We start from the raw sequence: 17,102 nt of genomic DNA, 5'->3' as shown, positions 1-17,102 counted from the left end.
GCGATAATCCAAGTACTCGCTTCAACGCTCGCTTTTTCTACTCAAATTTTTTTGAGCTTTGCGCATTCCTTATTGGAGATTGTAGGCTGTAGACACTAGGTAGCAGCAGACTCTACGTCGTTTGGTGCAACTATGGATCAGTCGTTCAAAGTATTAGTGTATAAACTATACAGTCACTAAATTATGTAAAAATTGATTCTGCCTTCGTTACTTACCTCGTTAAACTCGTCTATAGATATGTTTGAAAGCAATTATAGGGGGCTGGGGCTATTTGGGCATAGATATTATCATAGTTTTATTCTAAAACAAAATTTATTACAAATAAATTCATTTTGATTGGATTTAGTAAATAGGTACTGGAAATCAATGATCTTTACATATGTATAACAAAAAATAAAGCGTTCGTTCTTGGCGAAAAATAAATAGTTGATATCTCTAAAATAAATAGTATAAATATTCCTAAATAATTCAGATATATACGTACATAACATACATTTTTGTGTCTCTCTGCGCATTCTTATGCGTATGTCGTCGTTTTTGGATGTGCGTATGTACGTGTGTCCGTTTTGTGTCAACATATGCGAAGCTTCAGTAATATATGTATATATATATATCTGTTATACATGTTTATTATACATGGAAGGAAATAAAGGTTCTAAAATTGATACTCTATTCTTATTGGCACAAGTACTGCTCGTAATATGTGGTAGACAAGGTTTAATAATTATTATGTCTCTCGTATATTATAATGTATTTCATATTTCTCATGATGTGTCTTCTTGTGTTTCATATCATATATGTCCTATATATCACTAACATCGATGCACAAATAGTGTCTCATAAGCATTTTCAAATTTCTCAGTGATTCTCTTTCTATAATAAGTAGTGCGACTGAATAATCTGTTCTTACGTTTCCCTACAATACACTTGGATCGGAAAATTCGTTTAGAAAAATCTCAATGCATAATACTGTTTGTTTGTCCCATCACTAATATTTTATAATTGAAGACAATAAATGTATAAATAAATAAATAAATAAATAAATAAATGAATAAATAAATAAATACGTAAATATGGCACTTACCACACAATAAGTATGACATGTATAATCTTTTACATACTTCAGGGACGATTAATTGTATATAACTTATTATCTTTATATTATTTTGTACTGAAAGAGTAACTGGCAAACATGTAACTCTATATTTTTCTATATAGATTAATGGAATATTATAAATGATACTACGTTAATGGCAACATCTAAACTGTACCGAGTGAGAGCTACATAAAAAGCGAAGCTGTCATTCAGTTATCTTTCTTCGAGATTGTGGAATAAATGATTACAACAGGCTCAATTCACTGCCCATCTGGAATAGAAAAATCCAGCATAAGTTTCATTTCATGTTTATTGCATCACACACATAGAACTTATGGAAACTCAATGGCCATACGTACTGAGAGGAAATGATGTAACTTAGCCGATTGAGCGTCTAACTGCGCGTGCGCGAGTTCTGTTACCTTTTTATGCAGGCTGGCCATCTGAAATTTTAGGTAACTAACGCGGCTTACGAAAACTATATAGACGATGCGAATGTCTTTAGGCTAGACAGATCACAAAGAGTTCATATAGTTACTCGGGAAGGCTTGGCGAACCTTACATGTCGACCAATTAATTTATGGTAACTGCTGAAGATAATTTCAGTCTGCCCTTTAAGGCAGGTGAGTTTGACATCTCATGCCCCGTTTCGAATAAGTTGCCTCTCCTGCCTCGCAGACGAGAATATTGCCGCATTACGATCTCGTTGACTAATAAAGTATAATTATTTTGCGCACGCACAGGCGTTCAATTAGTCTGCTAAAATTTACCGTTTCCTCTCTGTGTATCATCCAGCACTTACTCTTCGCGTTTGGTCAGATTCTGCTTCCTGCAAGGCCGAGTATTCGCCGAGATTGTCCCAAGCCTGTTGCCTTTCTGTGCCTCTGTCGGAGGTGAGATGCTGCCGATGTTGCTGACCTGAGCGATCTTCGGGTGCGAGATCAGTTTCAGGAACGCGGTAGGAGTAGAGAAAATCATTTGCCTTTGAGGTCATGAAGCCGGTCGGGTCGGAGTCTTCGTTCGAGTTCAGTTGGACTGAGTCGGTGATCGCGCGTTTTCCAATCGACTGCATAATTCGTCTATTCGCGTCGACCTGTTTCTGGTTCTGGCGCATCTTCCTGCGCGTCAATTCGAGGATTACACGCTCTCTCAGAACGTCCAGAGGATTCACTATCGACAAGGAACCCAGCCTCTTGATGCGCGTTGCTCCGATACTTCGTCCTGAATCCGATTCTCCCAAATCCGCCTCCTGAAACGTTTGTCAATGATCTTATAGCTTAATGCTGTCTATTTCCCCTCGACTTGCGTTAGATGCACCATTTGGGGCCGTCTTTACAATATTCTAAATTTATCACACTGACTTTTAACCTCTTTAATTATACTCGATTCGTAACTTAAATGTGAGTTTCAGCTACTTTTTAATACTTTGTACAGTATGATATTTGAAAATGAGTGTTCATGAAATCAGAACACTTCTATACCATTTGTAGCTATAAGCTCAGATTACGTAATGTATGTGGCCACAAATCCATTAAACGATGGCCACAACTGGTACGAAGGTGGCCAAAGCCGGTAGGTATACCCTAGTTGTTTGTAAACTGATATTGCTGGAATAGAGTTAATTACTAATTGGTATGAGAGAGATTGATGGTGTTTTCCCGATTTTTTGCTTTAGTGACTCGGTTAAATGTTGAGGATAATTTTTATTCTCTTTGTTGTCAACGAGAATGTGATATGTATGTAGTATTCAATATCACTTTTGTGCAGAATCGAGTTTGTAACATCAACAAGTGCAAATCTTCACTTCCGCGATTAGCAGAGGATCAAGAGATCACATCCTCAGGACATAGATGTCGCATGTAATGGCAGTCAAACCAGATTTTGTGACCGCAATACCAGCTACAAACGTTACTAGCTACGCTGCCTCTACTAGGAAAAGCTGTCTTATCAATCCTTGGGATTGGTAATCGAGAAGAAGGAGGCAATCTATGCGCTTAATATTGTTTGCTTTACATCAATCTGGATTGTTTCTTCCGTTTTGTTGTTCTTCATACGACATAATGTTATCGGCGTATCAATGATCCCGTTAAGCAAATGGATGATACTGTATCCGTTAGGCTATATACATGAGTAAATTGAACGTAAAAATCGATTCTTCGGGTTTGATTGTATTAGGTTTGCTCGGTTTTCCGTTTAGGTCATAAAGACATTACAATTGAGTGACGCTTTCGGCTCCTTGCCGACTCGGCTGCCGTTACTTCGGCTTACCTCAAGTCCGTGGATTTGGTTAAAGAGAAGCAATTCTGGACGATCGGCCAATTGGTCTCTTCTTCGATACGACGATGTTGGGGCAGATTGCACGATGCCGATCACAGAGGCTGCCGCAAGAAAGTTGACTAGAAGCATTTTCTGTGTTGGATGATCGCAAACGCCGGAACGGTTAGTCTGCAATAATGAAATTAAAAAATTGGTTTCCTCAAACTTGTCTCAAGTACTGTTGTAGTATTTACTCAGCATATACAGCATAGCGAAATTTTTCTTCAGACAATTAAATATGGACGACGCTTTTTTCACATTTGGCTGACAATATTTGGATATACGCATACAATTACGTTTGCGAGAACTTTCACAGCAATAAATATCTGTCAGTTTTTCTTCCATCGATTCCCCATTACTATTCGATTGCTGGGCCTAAGTGACAACTAATAGCCGCTGCAGGAGCAAAACACCAATACCTTCCTCTCTCGCTTCTGCGCTCTCTCTATCCCACTCTGTCTTCCTGTGTATACCTTCTCTCTAGTTGCCATGCACCGTTTATTTTCCGCAGGTCTCGCACTACAGGAATTGCATATGACGATTTGTAACAGTACAAGTTAAGTTATTAGTTAGCCCTCCTCTGTGATGCATAAGAATTTATTTCTTTGGAAATGTTTCAATGCCATTTGAATCTAAAAAAATCGTCAAGCCTTCAAACCCAAGAGACGAAATCGCGACAATGGGTTGAAAAACATGCAATACTGGGCAATTGTTGAAAAATTTGGTCAAATTCAGAGTATGACGAGTCGATAACGTGATGAAATAAATATAAAAAGAGCTCTAACTTTTGGGGAACGTTACCGTGACATACTAACATCGCAAAAATCGAACATCGATTACGGACATTTCAGGTTATGAGGTTCTCTTGAGCGTAGAAACTCCTTAATCTCGTATCAGGTACTTTCGCGAAGTACTAAAAGAAAATCGAAATGAAAATGGTGGAAAACGTTATTGGCTTGTCATGCGTAGAGGTATAACAGTGTGTGAAGAGTGCAGGATAATTTTTCGAAAAATTTTACTAGCATCGCACCTGTAGGCGTGGGGTCGATGTTCATTCCTGGCAAAAAAAGAAAATCAGAAGCTTATAAACAAGAAAGTATAAACGAGCAACAACGATTTCAACATGAAATTGGAGCGAAGAGCAGCTGGAGTGTAGGAGGCGGATCTTCGTGCTTCTGCGGGGATGAGGCGCAGGTTGAAGACGGCCGGAGAGTGGCGTTTCTGAAATGACGTTATTCAAATATCGCAGGTGGTCGAGATTTCGAGGCTCTCGTGATTCTCAGGAAATCTCTCACCCTGCAGGCCCACCCGTCCGCCTGTTTAGTGCCCTTCGTTCATCCACATCCATCACGCCCCCCCGCAAGATGAGCAGACTCACAATCAGCACGCCATAGCGCAATTCTCCCTCCTCGAGTCCACCACAACTATGTCTACAATCTTTGTGCCCACCTCAACTTCATTAGTCTCAAGTTTCGTGGGCACTTTCATCACTGACAGGAAACCCTGACGATGTACATTAGACTTTATGTTTGATATTTGGATTTGTAGTTCACATTATACTATGTAATGAATGTAATATTTCGCATTATTCCATTAACTTACACGTAATTCGATTTATTCAAATTATTTGGATAAAACGAAGAAGTCTCCATTTTTTATTTCTTGATTCAAAAGTACCTATATAGTCAATTGAAAGGTGTGGCTGTGAAAATTATATTTCATGGGAAATTTATTTCAATTTTTTTTTTATTAATAAGAAAAGTTTAAGTTGAAAAATAAATAAATGCGAATTTGATCGAAGAAGTTCAGATATAAGAGAAACTGTAGTAAAATAAAAATTGGGTGTAGAAAAAAAAAACGTAGAAATGCTGCATATATGACGTTTCAACCAAATTGTTTGTAAAATAAGAATAGAAGATTCGCAGTTTCGAGCAAACGATTCAAACAATTTGCATAATTTAATACGAGTCAAATTGTTGTTAGTTTCGAATGATTCGCAGATCCCTAATTTGAATGGAAATTCGGTCTATTTCACACGGTATTTCAGATAACCGTGGATCGATCTTTTCACGAAGCTCGCTGTTTTTGGTATAGCTTGCAAATTCGGTTCTTGAAAGCGCAATAACTTGGTAGGGCTCCGTGGGTAAAACGAAATTCATCATACCTATATCATCGTTGAATTACTCGACGAAAATTAGTGCCATAAACTTCTGTCCGTTTTTCAATTAGCGTTTTACCACGCTTTAGGACAATTATATTTCGGTCCTACATAGGTTTATTGTATACGTATACATAATATAGGTATACGACTACCGGCGAGAATTCGATGTTGAACTAATTAATGAATGCCATAACAAACAACACGATGAAGTGGTACTTAGTCTTAAATTTGTGTTAGTATTATATACATCGATGTGACTTCGATGGCGTTAAGTAAAACTTGGGCAAACCTGAAAATTTATACGTCAATCGCACGACAAGACTCACGAAGGGTTGAATCAAAATAAAAATTTCTTCATCACGTAAATTGTAAATTCTGTCACGGAAATCCCGATCAAAGTGTACCGGAAAGCTATAAAATCATGCAGATCTTGCAAATAAAAATACAAATCATCAGTGTGAAATGTTAGGATTCTTTATCGACAAACAATTTCAGCCTTTGCAGATCGGACGCCTCCTCCGAGTATGTAATGTGCTGCTTCTTGGAGTAGAACCGAGAATCACTGGAATTTTGTCCAACGAGCCCAAGAACGCCTTTGACGCTGTTGTCGGAGATGCGGGATACATTTACTGTTCCTAGAGTGGAGCGATGAAATTTCAAAATTCCCAAAATTTTGCACCATATCCTCGGGGTTGGCGTCGTTAAAGGCACCTACGTTCCACCACCAACTTGTTACCACTTTGATCTCGACGCCACGCTGCCACGAAAAGGTTGTCTGAGAAATTCCATGACTATAATCAGCCGTTTTCAGGAAGAAACTAAATTTTGTTATCATTCGTTTCTTTCATCATTATGCAAGCTGATCCGCGCGTGCGTTTATTCGTTCGAATTTCATCACCAGACTACATCGAACAAACGGATAACCACCTCGATTACCGCAACACAGTTTTCCATCTATTAAAAAAATTTATTACGAGTTTTGTAATTCCTCTTGTTCGGACTCAACTAAACTTATCATCGGTTAACCATTCCGCATAAGCCTCGAGTATTTCGTTGACTGAGTGATGCTTCAATGAAGTAGCACGTGTGAAGTCGTCTGTGTTACACTTCGGTTTGGGGTCCATGAACGCGGTGCAGATGAAGAGGAGTAAAAATCAAATGAAACGAAGAATCACCCTGCGATGTATGTAGATACGTAAATAAATGCACTGGCATCCATACAAACGTAATTGACAAGTGTACCGTGACGAAGCGAAAAAAATGAAAAAAAAAAAGAAGAAAAAAAGAAATTGCACCGTTATTCAAATTCGTGTGAATAACGAGTCCATGGTACTGCACTTGTTCGTGTTATTAGGTGTAAAATATAACTAAAATGAACCGAGTCGTTGCTCTGAGTTGTTATTTATACCAGTTCTTGGCCTGTAGGGTCAATGTGTGCATTTGCACTCCGAGTGGCACCGTCGCTTTAATCCAGGGGGAATATATTTTCATGGAGGGTGGAGATGCGACGTTCGGCTTAATTTACCTTAAAGCATTGCACCGGCGCGTCGCGTCAAATCTTGCACCAAATGGTTCGTCCTTTAAAACATTTCGAATGTTTCAATCACCGGGGGTTCCGAAATAATTCGGACATCAAAGCAGCTTCAGTTTGGATTATCAATTCTCACATACATGTACCCAACTCAATTAGAGTTGATTGTTAAGCTTATGGCAGTTTGTCACCGTGTTCCGTGTTTCAGCAAAATTTCAAACCACTGGCTGACCCCTTTTTCTCCGCATATGACACGTTCTGCTATTTTTCGAATCAGATCACGGGAGAAAATATTCCCACACTTTCGTATTGCGGTTCACCGCGATTAATTGGGAACGCTCGATCATACCATGAATCCATCCGACAACTGCAGCAAACTGCTCGGTTGTATGAAATATGGTTGAATATTTTTTTTAATCTACGAGTAAAAAAATTCTCAATTTAACTAAAAACTAAAACACATCGGTATTCGCAGGTATGAATATTTTCTGTGAAATTGTAAACTTTGTTACTGCTAAGAAAGTTACGTCAACTTGTGGAGAAAAACTGTAGCTATAATTCATTATTCTGTTTACTGCAGACTACGCACTCAGAAATTGGGAATGTAGCAGTGGTTAACAAGTTTTCTCGACCAAAGTTGCAAGTCAGAGTTGCCGCATCCAAGAATGGAGAGATATTAGAATGACGTACTATTCCAAGGCTGCACAGGAACATCTTGGCGCGTCAGGAGTTTTCAGTTCGTTAGAGTATACTTTAATTATCCGTATAATTGCGCGCCGAGAAATCAGGGCGAAAAGTCGCGCGTTGCCCACTTTAAGGTTATACATCCGGCGGGTTTACGGGCTTTCGTTTCCACGTACATTCTGCCTCAGTTCAGAGGATAAAATGTGCATATAACGTATTCGTGCAAGATTGAACTCAGGCAATAAAGGAACAAAGTCCCTTTTAATACACCGTAGTTACGCAGAGTATCAAAGCTGTGTGAATTACGTGTCCGGATAATCCAAAGTCGTCGACGTCAGACGGCCAATTCTCGCTTAAACCTGTAGAGATGGTTATTTTTGTCTGATTTTCTTTTTCCAGCTTGTTATATCAGCCAATATAATAAGTATGATAATGTTTACACTGCAACGCTGGACACGAGAACGGATTTCTTTACACGGAACAAACTCTGCAGTTATTCTGTCCTCCTTCATTCCACTCTGTCAATATGTATATGCTGCGTCGTAACTTCAGAGACGTTATACTTGTGCATATTTTTGTCATACGTGTATCGACTGACGACAAGCCAAGGGCTTGCAATCGACGATGAAAGACTTGCGCGCAACTTCTGTGCCTCTTGCAATCACCGCGAGATGCTGCCTTTCTCGCGACGAAAGTGACCCTAAGAATCACTCATGTGTGATCCCGCACCTTACAGTATCACGATGTGTTATATAAATGACCGGAAGATACGACAGCTTGAATCATGGAAAGTCAAACTTTCGGACCACAAGGCAATAAATAAAATAGTCAAACATACTCTTAAGTAAAAATAAAAACTCTTAATAAAGTACAACTTGTAACTAAGTAGTTATAAGGTAGTTTTTAAGGTATGTTACAAAAGTAATTGGGTTATCGTAAGACATTTGCTCAGATAATCAATGTATCATATAATACTTTGAATACTTATAAACAAAACGAGCAATACTTACTTTAACAAATATTACCATACTTACAAGAATTGAGTCAAGTCCAAAGGACAGGCCTCAAAATGATGTAGAACTCGTTTGTAAAACAACCGAAATTTTAGAACAATAAAAAAAACTTTGAACCTGAACCTACATACGCCAGTTGGGCATTCATTTACAGTCTAGCCAACCCCGGAGAGAAATATGTCTAGATCTGAAGAAATACGGATTCGTTCAAGCTTTTTACGACGCAGATGTCGGTTGAAAGTAAAAATTTGCACAACGTTTCCTTGGGTCAAAGCAAGTAATTTGAAAAATTATTACTTCGAGAGAATTCAGTTTTTCAATAATTGTAGCTGAAAAAAGAAATTTTGTACGAACGATTTTCTGGTCCGGAGACAAAATCTTATAAAAATATTGAAATATTTTTTATTAAAATCGATAAACACAATAAAACAAAATCCATTATCCTAACGTGCCTAATACGGCACACAAAGCAACGAAACCGTTCCGTAAAACTAAGTAACCAGATCTAATGCAATCGTGAAAAATGGAACTAAACGTCAACAATTTATTGCGCGTTTAAGAACAGCTACTACCTATCAGGTGGAGATTGCATTCTTCAAATGCTCTTATCTACGCTCATCGTCAAAATGGTGGTAGATGATACAGTAACACGGTACGCTAATTTTAACGGTTGAGTGGTCCGCATGTTTAACTAATCTTATCAATAATGGTGCGGGGAAAGACATTTAAAATTTTCATCTAATTTTTGCCAGGCTATTTTCTCCTGCAAGACCCAAAGTGCTCGGTATATTTACGAACCGTACAAACTAATCAAAAAATGAATTCACATTTGCGATTTGTACTAGTTATGTGAGCAACAGTAAATATCGATTTTGCAAAAATAGACTATTTCATTCTTGCACACGTTTGTTCACCATCATCTCCACCAATGTAATAATCCACAAGTCAACTAGTATTCTTATTATGCAACTGAAATGTTTCTAAACGTTTTCCTAAATCATCAGGCAACGGGAACAGTGAACTGTTTTCTAGCACAGAAATAAAAAAAATTCTTTTATACAGGAATCGACGGAGGCAAAGAATTGACATTTTTCGAGTGGCATTCACCCAATTTGTGGGTTATTTGATTCTACGATAGTCAATGCTTTGAAGAACCGAGTATTATTCGATAAATTGCACGTAAAAAAAAACCGACTACACAAAAAGCGCGAAAGAATTCCGCATGCGTCGCAAACCAAAGTTGTCCATGACACACAGTCAGGGATTATTAAATTATTAATGCAGATGTTGAATGTGGCGTTGTACTGGTATAAGAATCGAAAAGCCTCGACTATCAAGCAAGATTGGATCACTGTTGTGCGAGAAGAGTTTCCGCACAACTCACAAATACTGGGGAACATTTACCAGCATATATGGAGTAAAGTAAGCAAGCACGTCTGCATAGGTATAAAGGTATATCAATATTGAACTCGCATTTATAACGCATCGGTTTGCTTCCATCATTTTCCCGCATTATTGTGTTGCATTGCGTCATGCACGGAGAGCTCACAGGGAATAATAAAAATACTTCTTCCTGTATGTATATATTGTATTCACATAGCGGAAATACATTCGTATCTCTTATCCTCGAGAAATAAGCTTTGCTCTTCGTTCACGTGGACGTATTGCTTGAAACTGGAAAAATTTTCCCGTTTTAAAAAGATAAAAATTCTTTTATTAGGAGCAAATTTTCTTCTCCGCGTTTAGTAACAAAATGCTCGAAAAACATATTTTTATGTTCTGTATTGATGAGTCATATCTATGAAAATGATTTTTACTGAAATTGCGGAATTGTTGAAACGAAAATAATTTAAAAAAAGAGGAGAAAATACGATACATTCAAAGGCATATAACGTGATCTATACGGCTGAATCACATCTCTGCAGTCGAACGGTGACTGCAATATGACAATAAATTGATAAAATATATTAGGTGAAATTAAATGAAAAAATAGTGAAAAAAATTGGAGTCAAAATGTTAGATTAAGAGTTAATTTCTTTTTTTAATCTAATATTAATGTACGTGATGTGATGTATATTTATTTTTTACGAATAAAGAATCGAACAGTTACATATAAATAACGTGCCATGTATATGAGTAGCTCCGTATCAAAATAAATCAATTTGTTCGTTGGACGTACAATTCCTGGTTTATCCTGCTAACTTGATCGACGAACTAATAAAATGAATCAAGCTACGTATTCCTCGTCAATTGGCTTTCAATGCGATTTGAAATTCGACGTACTAAAAGCCCCTTTGAAAGTAAAGGTGAATTACCAATTCAAGCTGCCCACCAAGAGAAAAAGATTGAGTTTGAACAAATAAATTAAGAATATCCGCGGGCGAATAATTTTCTTGGAAGGAAATACTGTAATGGCCAGTGTTGTTTAGTTAGAATCAGCAAAAGTATTCAACTGAATTACATCAAATGAATCACTCAAGGTAATTAAATTTTGATTTTAATTAATGAGCCCACAGCTGGAATTTCTTTCACTTTCTCAAACAGACCGACTTCATTGAACATTTTCGTTCTGCGCAAAGATTGTGAACAAATAAATATTTGAATTTCACGGAAATGAGGACCTTTGTTAGAGTTTTGAAAATTTATTCATATATTCCTGCAGGAAAGAAATTATTATAATTGACTCCTAGGGAACGAACAAATGTTAAAGAAAACCAGGTTTTCGTTGATTTTGGAAAAACAACAACAAAAGATAGAAATTTTTGTTAAATTTTGGGTAAATATTTCCCTCAAAATTCCAATACCTGCCAACGCGACAGGCCGGGGTATTGTCGCAGGTGGGATTTATTATTTGAGAACTTGATGGAAGGTCGGATTAGCATCGTATCAGGAATTAACCGGATGTGAGTGTAGTGCAGTAGGGAAGAAATTGTTTCCATTATCACGCCACGTGCGATATAGCATATATAACCCAAAGTAATCAATTATTCAAAAATCCCGCCATAATATTGTTTGCAATTATCAACCCATCCGTTTTTGCTCTTGAGCTGAGCCTGACGTTTAATAATTAAAATTCCCGCCGCGTCAAAGTCGAGGAGCCGTGATGTAACAATTTCTGTCCGGAAATCTGTTACGATCGCTAAACGACAGTGTTGCATGACGGCTTTGATCATTCCCATAAAGCACATTGGCGACGCGATGTGATTGAATCGAGAAGAGCGAGAGAGAGAGAGAGAGAGCTCGACCCTTCGGGGAATTTTTTTTCCTTCCATATTCGATATTCTACCGATGTTCAATCACCGTTCTGCAGCTACGCTGCATAATTCTCAATCACGTTATATTTGTCAATTTCCGGTTACTGTATTATACGCGATTAATCAAGCAGATAGGTTAAATCGGTATAATGTATACATGAATAAAGAATAGCTAGTCGTAACAGAGGCTGGCCATACGCAGATGTGCGGGGGTGTCGGATATAAGTAAATCCATGAAGTAATAAATTTTTTCATCACGTGGATAACATCCTTACATATTATATAGGCCAATAAATTTTGTCATATATCACGTATACATCGGCGTATATACATATATATACACATATAGCTTCCGTGATGATAGTGATTTCGTTGATAAGAGTCGCGATGGAGAATTACGATAGAGGGATTATCGAAATTTAATAGGTACACACACGGTAGTCGTAATTGCAGTAATATAAGATTATAGTGTGACATGAGAAGCAACGCTTTCCACTCTGTTGTACAGCTAATTCAAGATGGAAATCGAATATCCCGCAAGCTGCGCCGGCGAGCGTTCAAACGATGCTACGTTTTATTTGATCGGAAAATTTCCTCACTCCAACGGTACACGATTTAGATTTCATTTTCTTGATTTCCCTTTACGCGACGCGAGGTATTCTTCAAACGACGGAAATCCCTGCGGGTCAACGGAGCATAGAGCGTGAAAATCGAGGGTGAACATTATAATGGTAACATTTTTATCAAACCTGATCTCCTTGGTATACGACTGAAGAAATTGAAATTCTACCGCCTTCAACTCTGTATTTTCTAATCAGCGGTGAATCTTTCGAATTTTATTTTTTTTCCCCAAGTCCTGAGAAAACCAAAAAGAGGCAACGCTTTTTTTATGGCGTAGGCATTGTTAAGTATTTGAGTTGACATTAATGGAAATATTGAATTGACTATTCAAAAACAAATTTGCTTCAGTGACTTTGTAAAACATAATCTTCTGGATAACACGAACTATAGTAGAGCGAAATCGAAGGAATCTACTAAATTTTCAACCATTTACAAACGATTTGAAATCAAGCATAGATATTTGAGCTTTTGATTGTAATTCCAATATTTCCGATTTTTGTAATTCGATGAAGACTCCATGTATAACAATTTTGTAAAAAAATTAACGAAAAGAGTTGTTTTTTTGCTAACCAAAGACCAGAGTAGTGATCTGACCCTACGATATATATAATTACTGAACGTTTAATGTTCCGCTAAGGCGACAGGAATATTGCGAGACAATAGTTTCACAATTCGAATGTCGAAATAATTCCACAAGTCAGCGAGTTTTTCAGTGCCATGCCGTTATTCCAATTGCCCTGAAATGAATTGCCTAATCTGTAATAGGATTCTGTGAACGATTGGAGATAAGTTGTACAAAAAATTGACGCTGATGTATTTTGTATCATCCATCCTGTAGGTACGGGTTAAAAATGAGGGTGGATACGATGGCGGAATATGCAAAACAAGGAATATTAAATGAATTTTGTAATTACGTGAATTGTATAACAGTTTAGGATGGACCCGAGTGTAAACTAACTCTGCTGATTTTCTCACGAGTTTTTATACAGCGAGTGTAAATATTTGAATACCGTAAAATATATTAAGGAGAAGATCTCTTGGTGAAAATGCAAAGGTGTAAAAATACGATACGAAAATCATCCGTCAAGCTGTCCGCCAAAGAGAAAACATCTCAAGCTGAAACGCTGCTCGTGAGTATGAGAAAATTTCCCCTTGAATGATAGAGAGAGAGAGAGAGAGAAAGAGAGAAAATTGAAGCAAATAAACAAAATGCATTATCATATATCAAGATGAAAACAGTGTTGCAATTTCGATATAAAGACAAGAACGCGTTGCTCGAAGTTATCGTGCGAAATTCACAAGGGAACAAATGAAAATGAATGGAAATTCGTGACTGAGTTGACAAGGAGCGAGACTAGCGAAGTCTAACAGCTCGAAAGCGACTCATGTTTAAGTTTCAAAACTGTAGAAGCTTTGAACGTCTGCTTTCCTGAGATTTACCTACTTATCTTCGCAACAACTTTGGGATTCTCTTCATTGTCCATTTAGTCCACACAGGTATAACAAACAATCAAACGAACCAAGTCTTCGAGTTGAAATGACTAAACGCAGAGTTATTTTGATAATAATAAGCATTGAAGTGAGCGTACAATTATAACTTCAATTTACTTTGAACAAGAATTAGACAGGCCAATCAATGCTAAACAAGTTCCGAATGGAATTTGGACTGCTCTTGTGACCCAAGTTGCTGGAGGCTGGTAGAATTTCCAAACAACTTTTCTTGTGAGCGCGATGTGTGCCGTGCGACATTTGGCGGCCATTCGCTGTACTAGCAAAGCCACATATTTCGTGCTGCATCAATTGCATGACAAATGAGTGATATTTCTACAGTCTACATCCATGACAAGGGTTCAAAACCGAAATCATTTATCGTGTGCACTTGGGTAAAGTAAAATGCAAACAAAACGAATTAATGTTCGATAATGATGAGGGCCTGCTCTGCCCGCAAGGTTATTAATTTCGACGTGACGCTGTGGTTAGGGATTCCATCGTCCGTGAAATACGTTTGCTTCTTGTAATTCAGTCGGTTCGAAAAGGGAATTCAATCTAAGCGTGCCAGAAATTTTTTCCAATCAAGGAGTCAACATTGTTTAGTCGAAAAAATCAATTCAACTGATTACTCAAAAATTTAATTACCTACGTCAAGTATAACCAGTACTATAAAGTGAATGTTTTAGTATCACCTTCAACAAGGGTAGGGAATTTTCTTAAATTGGCAGGACATCAGTTCTCTACAAGTTCACAACCCAGGTTTCGAAAAGGAATGAGAAATCACAAAAACTGTTTTAACATATTTCCTCAGATTGGCATCAAATGAATCCGGCACCCAGAATTACTTGGATACCGAGTTAATCAGACCTCCTCACGTCGTGGAATTTCCAAGTGAATATAATTAACGCTGTCGGGGATTCTTTGCACGTACTGAGCTTTGGTAAAACCCTTATTAAGCTTCCAGACCCGAAGGCGTCAAATGTTAATGAGATACCGATGAATGGCTGAAAACCGCCAATCCTCTCGTTTCCCTGTCCCCCCTCCGTTTCCGAAATTGGGCAACGCAGAATTAGTTACCGCGAGTTATCGACATCGTCTGAGGCGGTTCAATTAGCCGTTTCCAATTCCAATTCAAGTAATAAGGTGTTCGCACATGGTGGTTACATACGGTAACTCCGGGAAGTGCTATACGTCTAACCGTGAATAGAAGTTGACTTGAGTGTAAAGTGGTGAGTTCGGTTCATAAACTATAATACAAAGTTAGAGAGCCATATACAAATATACATATATATATATATATATATATATATATATAATATTGCATACTCGTTTATCGAATATCGATGTTTACTTACCTCGAATTGATACTACCTCGTGTATTTCTTCCTTAAAAAAGTTTCTTGGAGCAGGTACACTAAACCGGCAGCGGGAAGTGTGTGCAAGTTCTTTTCTTCCGTACGTCAAGTTGAACAGGAAAACGGAAAGGGGAAAAAAATTAGTTATTGAAAAAAAAAAACTAACAACTATAATCACTGAACGTCGAAACTTGATGTGAAATATACTTCAAGGGATTCTACAGCAGGGTGTCTCTGTCACGCTTCGATTAAATCCTTCTTAAACGCGTCTTCTGACACATACGATTCGAGTTCTGCACCGTTGAATGTACTACCGGCGTATGACGTTCTCGGGGCACCGACGGTGAGCTTTTATAGCCAGGTTGAATCTACGCTACACGCCGGTACGCACTACGGGCTAAATATCCCCCTGATCAGAGTTGCCTACAGGGTGGGGGTACCGTGGGGTTTGCTCTACTCCGCGTGCTCCACTCCTCCCCCAACCCCAACCCCGGACCCCCGCCCCCACCTCCGCCCCCGCCCCCGCCCCGCCGCCGCCCCTGACGATTGTTTTTTCTCCGTAGATTCCACCTTTTATGACGTGTTCTGGATATGTAAACGTTATACATATAGGTTTACGTATGGACATTATGGGTAAGCGCTAACAGAATTGGTTCACCCTGGTGTCATCAACGTCGCTCGCTAATTGCCGCACCTGCACGAAGCTACTCGTTTGCACTCGATTTTTTCTCTACCGTATAACAGTCGATGATATTTTAGGTAGTTGTTACCCTTTCAGAAAATCATCAAGCAGACATTATTTATCACAAACTAGATGTATTTATAGGTATGTATAGCTAATGAAGGGTGTAAGGAATAATTAATGAGTACTGAAACTTAAATTTTATAACATAGCCACCGTAAGTACTTAAAATTAATTACGAATGGTAATTTATCGACACTTTTGGTCTCACGGTAAATGTTTGAATGCACTCAAGGGGTGTATATATCTTTGATTCAGTGATAAAATAATTTACGGTTTTTTGGTATGACATTTTTATACCGCGGGGAACAGAAAAATGCGAGAATTCAGGAAAGAATAACACGCAGTACTTGGGGGAGAACCGTTCAACGATCGTTACCATAACCTCAACAACCTCAGATGATGGATATTCGTTGGCGGGGTGTCGATACACACACACGTACACACAAATATTTATATATATATATATATATATATATATATATATATATATATATATATATATATATATATACATATGTATATGATGAAAAAAAAAAATGGAAAAATGGAGACTAAATAATTTTTTATGAACGACGACAGGTACGTAGAAGCTATGATATAATTTAGGGTGAACGGATATATGGTGAAGCACAAAACGTGAAATTGAGTATAACAATGTTAAATTGTTAATTAATCACGCCACTTGTTATTGTAAAGGTAGACCAGTATAAATTTAAATAAATTTATCAGCAGAGTTGGGTAGATATATTCAGTACAACATGTATAACTCGTCCGTTATACAAGTTTAATAATTCGGTTGAAACCAATTATAAAGCGGCGAGATTTAATAGAAATG

The 17,102-nt window shown here is 37.9% G+C and overlaps 1 protein-coding gene across 1 annotated transcript; it reads right to left on the bottom strand.

The window, feature by feature from the left end:
* Positions 1–279: 279 nt before the first annotated feature.
* Positions 280–15,887, bottom strand: LOC124404133 (diuretic hormone 44). Its single transcript, XM_046878023.1, has 4 exons — positions 15,523–15,887; positions 3,365–3,541; positions 1,899–2,345; positions 280–1,367 (listed from the first exon to the last, which is right to left on the bottom strand). Exons 2-4 carry the CDS (start codon positions 3,500–3,502, stop codon positions 1,341–1,343), a joined length of 612 nt encoding a protein of 203 aa, XP_046733979.1. The 5' UTR covers positions 3,503–3,541; positions 15,523–15,887; the 3' UTR covers positions 280–1,340.
* Between the last annotated feature and the right edge of the window lie 1,215 nt (positions 15,888–17,102).

The sequence above is a fragment of the Diprion similis genome, chromosome 3 (assembly GCF_021155765.1).
Source record: "Diprion similis isolate iyDipSimi1 chromosome 3, iyDipSimi1.1, whole genome shotgun sequence".
Lineage (NCBI taxonomy): Eukaryota > Metazoa > Arthropoda > Insecta > Hymenoptera > Diprionidae > Diprion > Diprion similis.
Note: the sequence above shows the minus strand (reverse complement) of the source record. Positions and strands in the feature narration are given on the sequence as shown.

Excerpts from the sequence above, each read along its gene's own strand:
- LOC124404133 (XM_046878023.1), bottom strand. The coding sequence starts at position 3,502 with ATGCTTCTAGTCAACTTTCTTGCGGCAGCCTCTGTGATCGGCATCGTG. Across the intron at positions 2,346-3,364 it reads ACCAAATCCACGGACTTGAG|GAGGCGGATTTGGGAGAATC; the intron begins GTAAGCCGAAGT and ends CAAACGTTTCAG. Across the intron at positions 1,368-1,898 it reads AATCTGACCAAACGCGAAGA|ATGGGCAGTGAATTGAGCCT; the intron begins GTAAGTGCTGGA and ends TTTCTATTCCAG.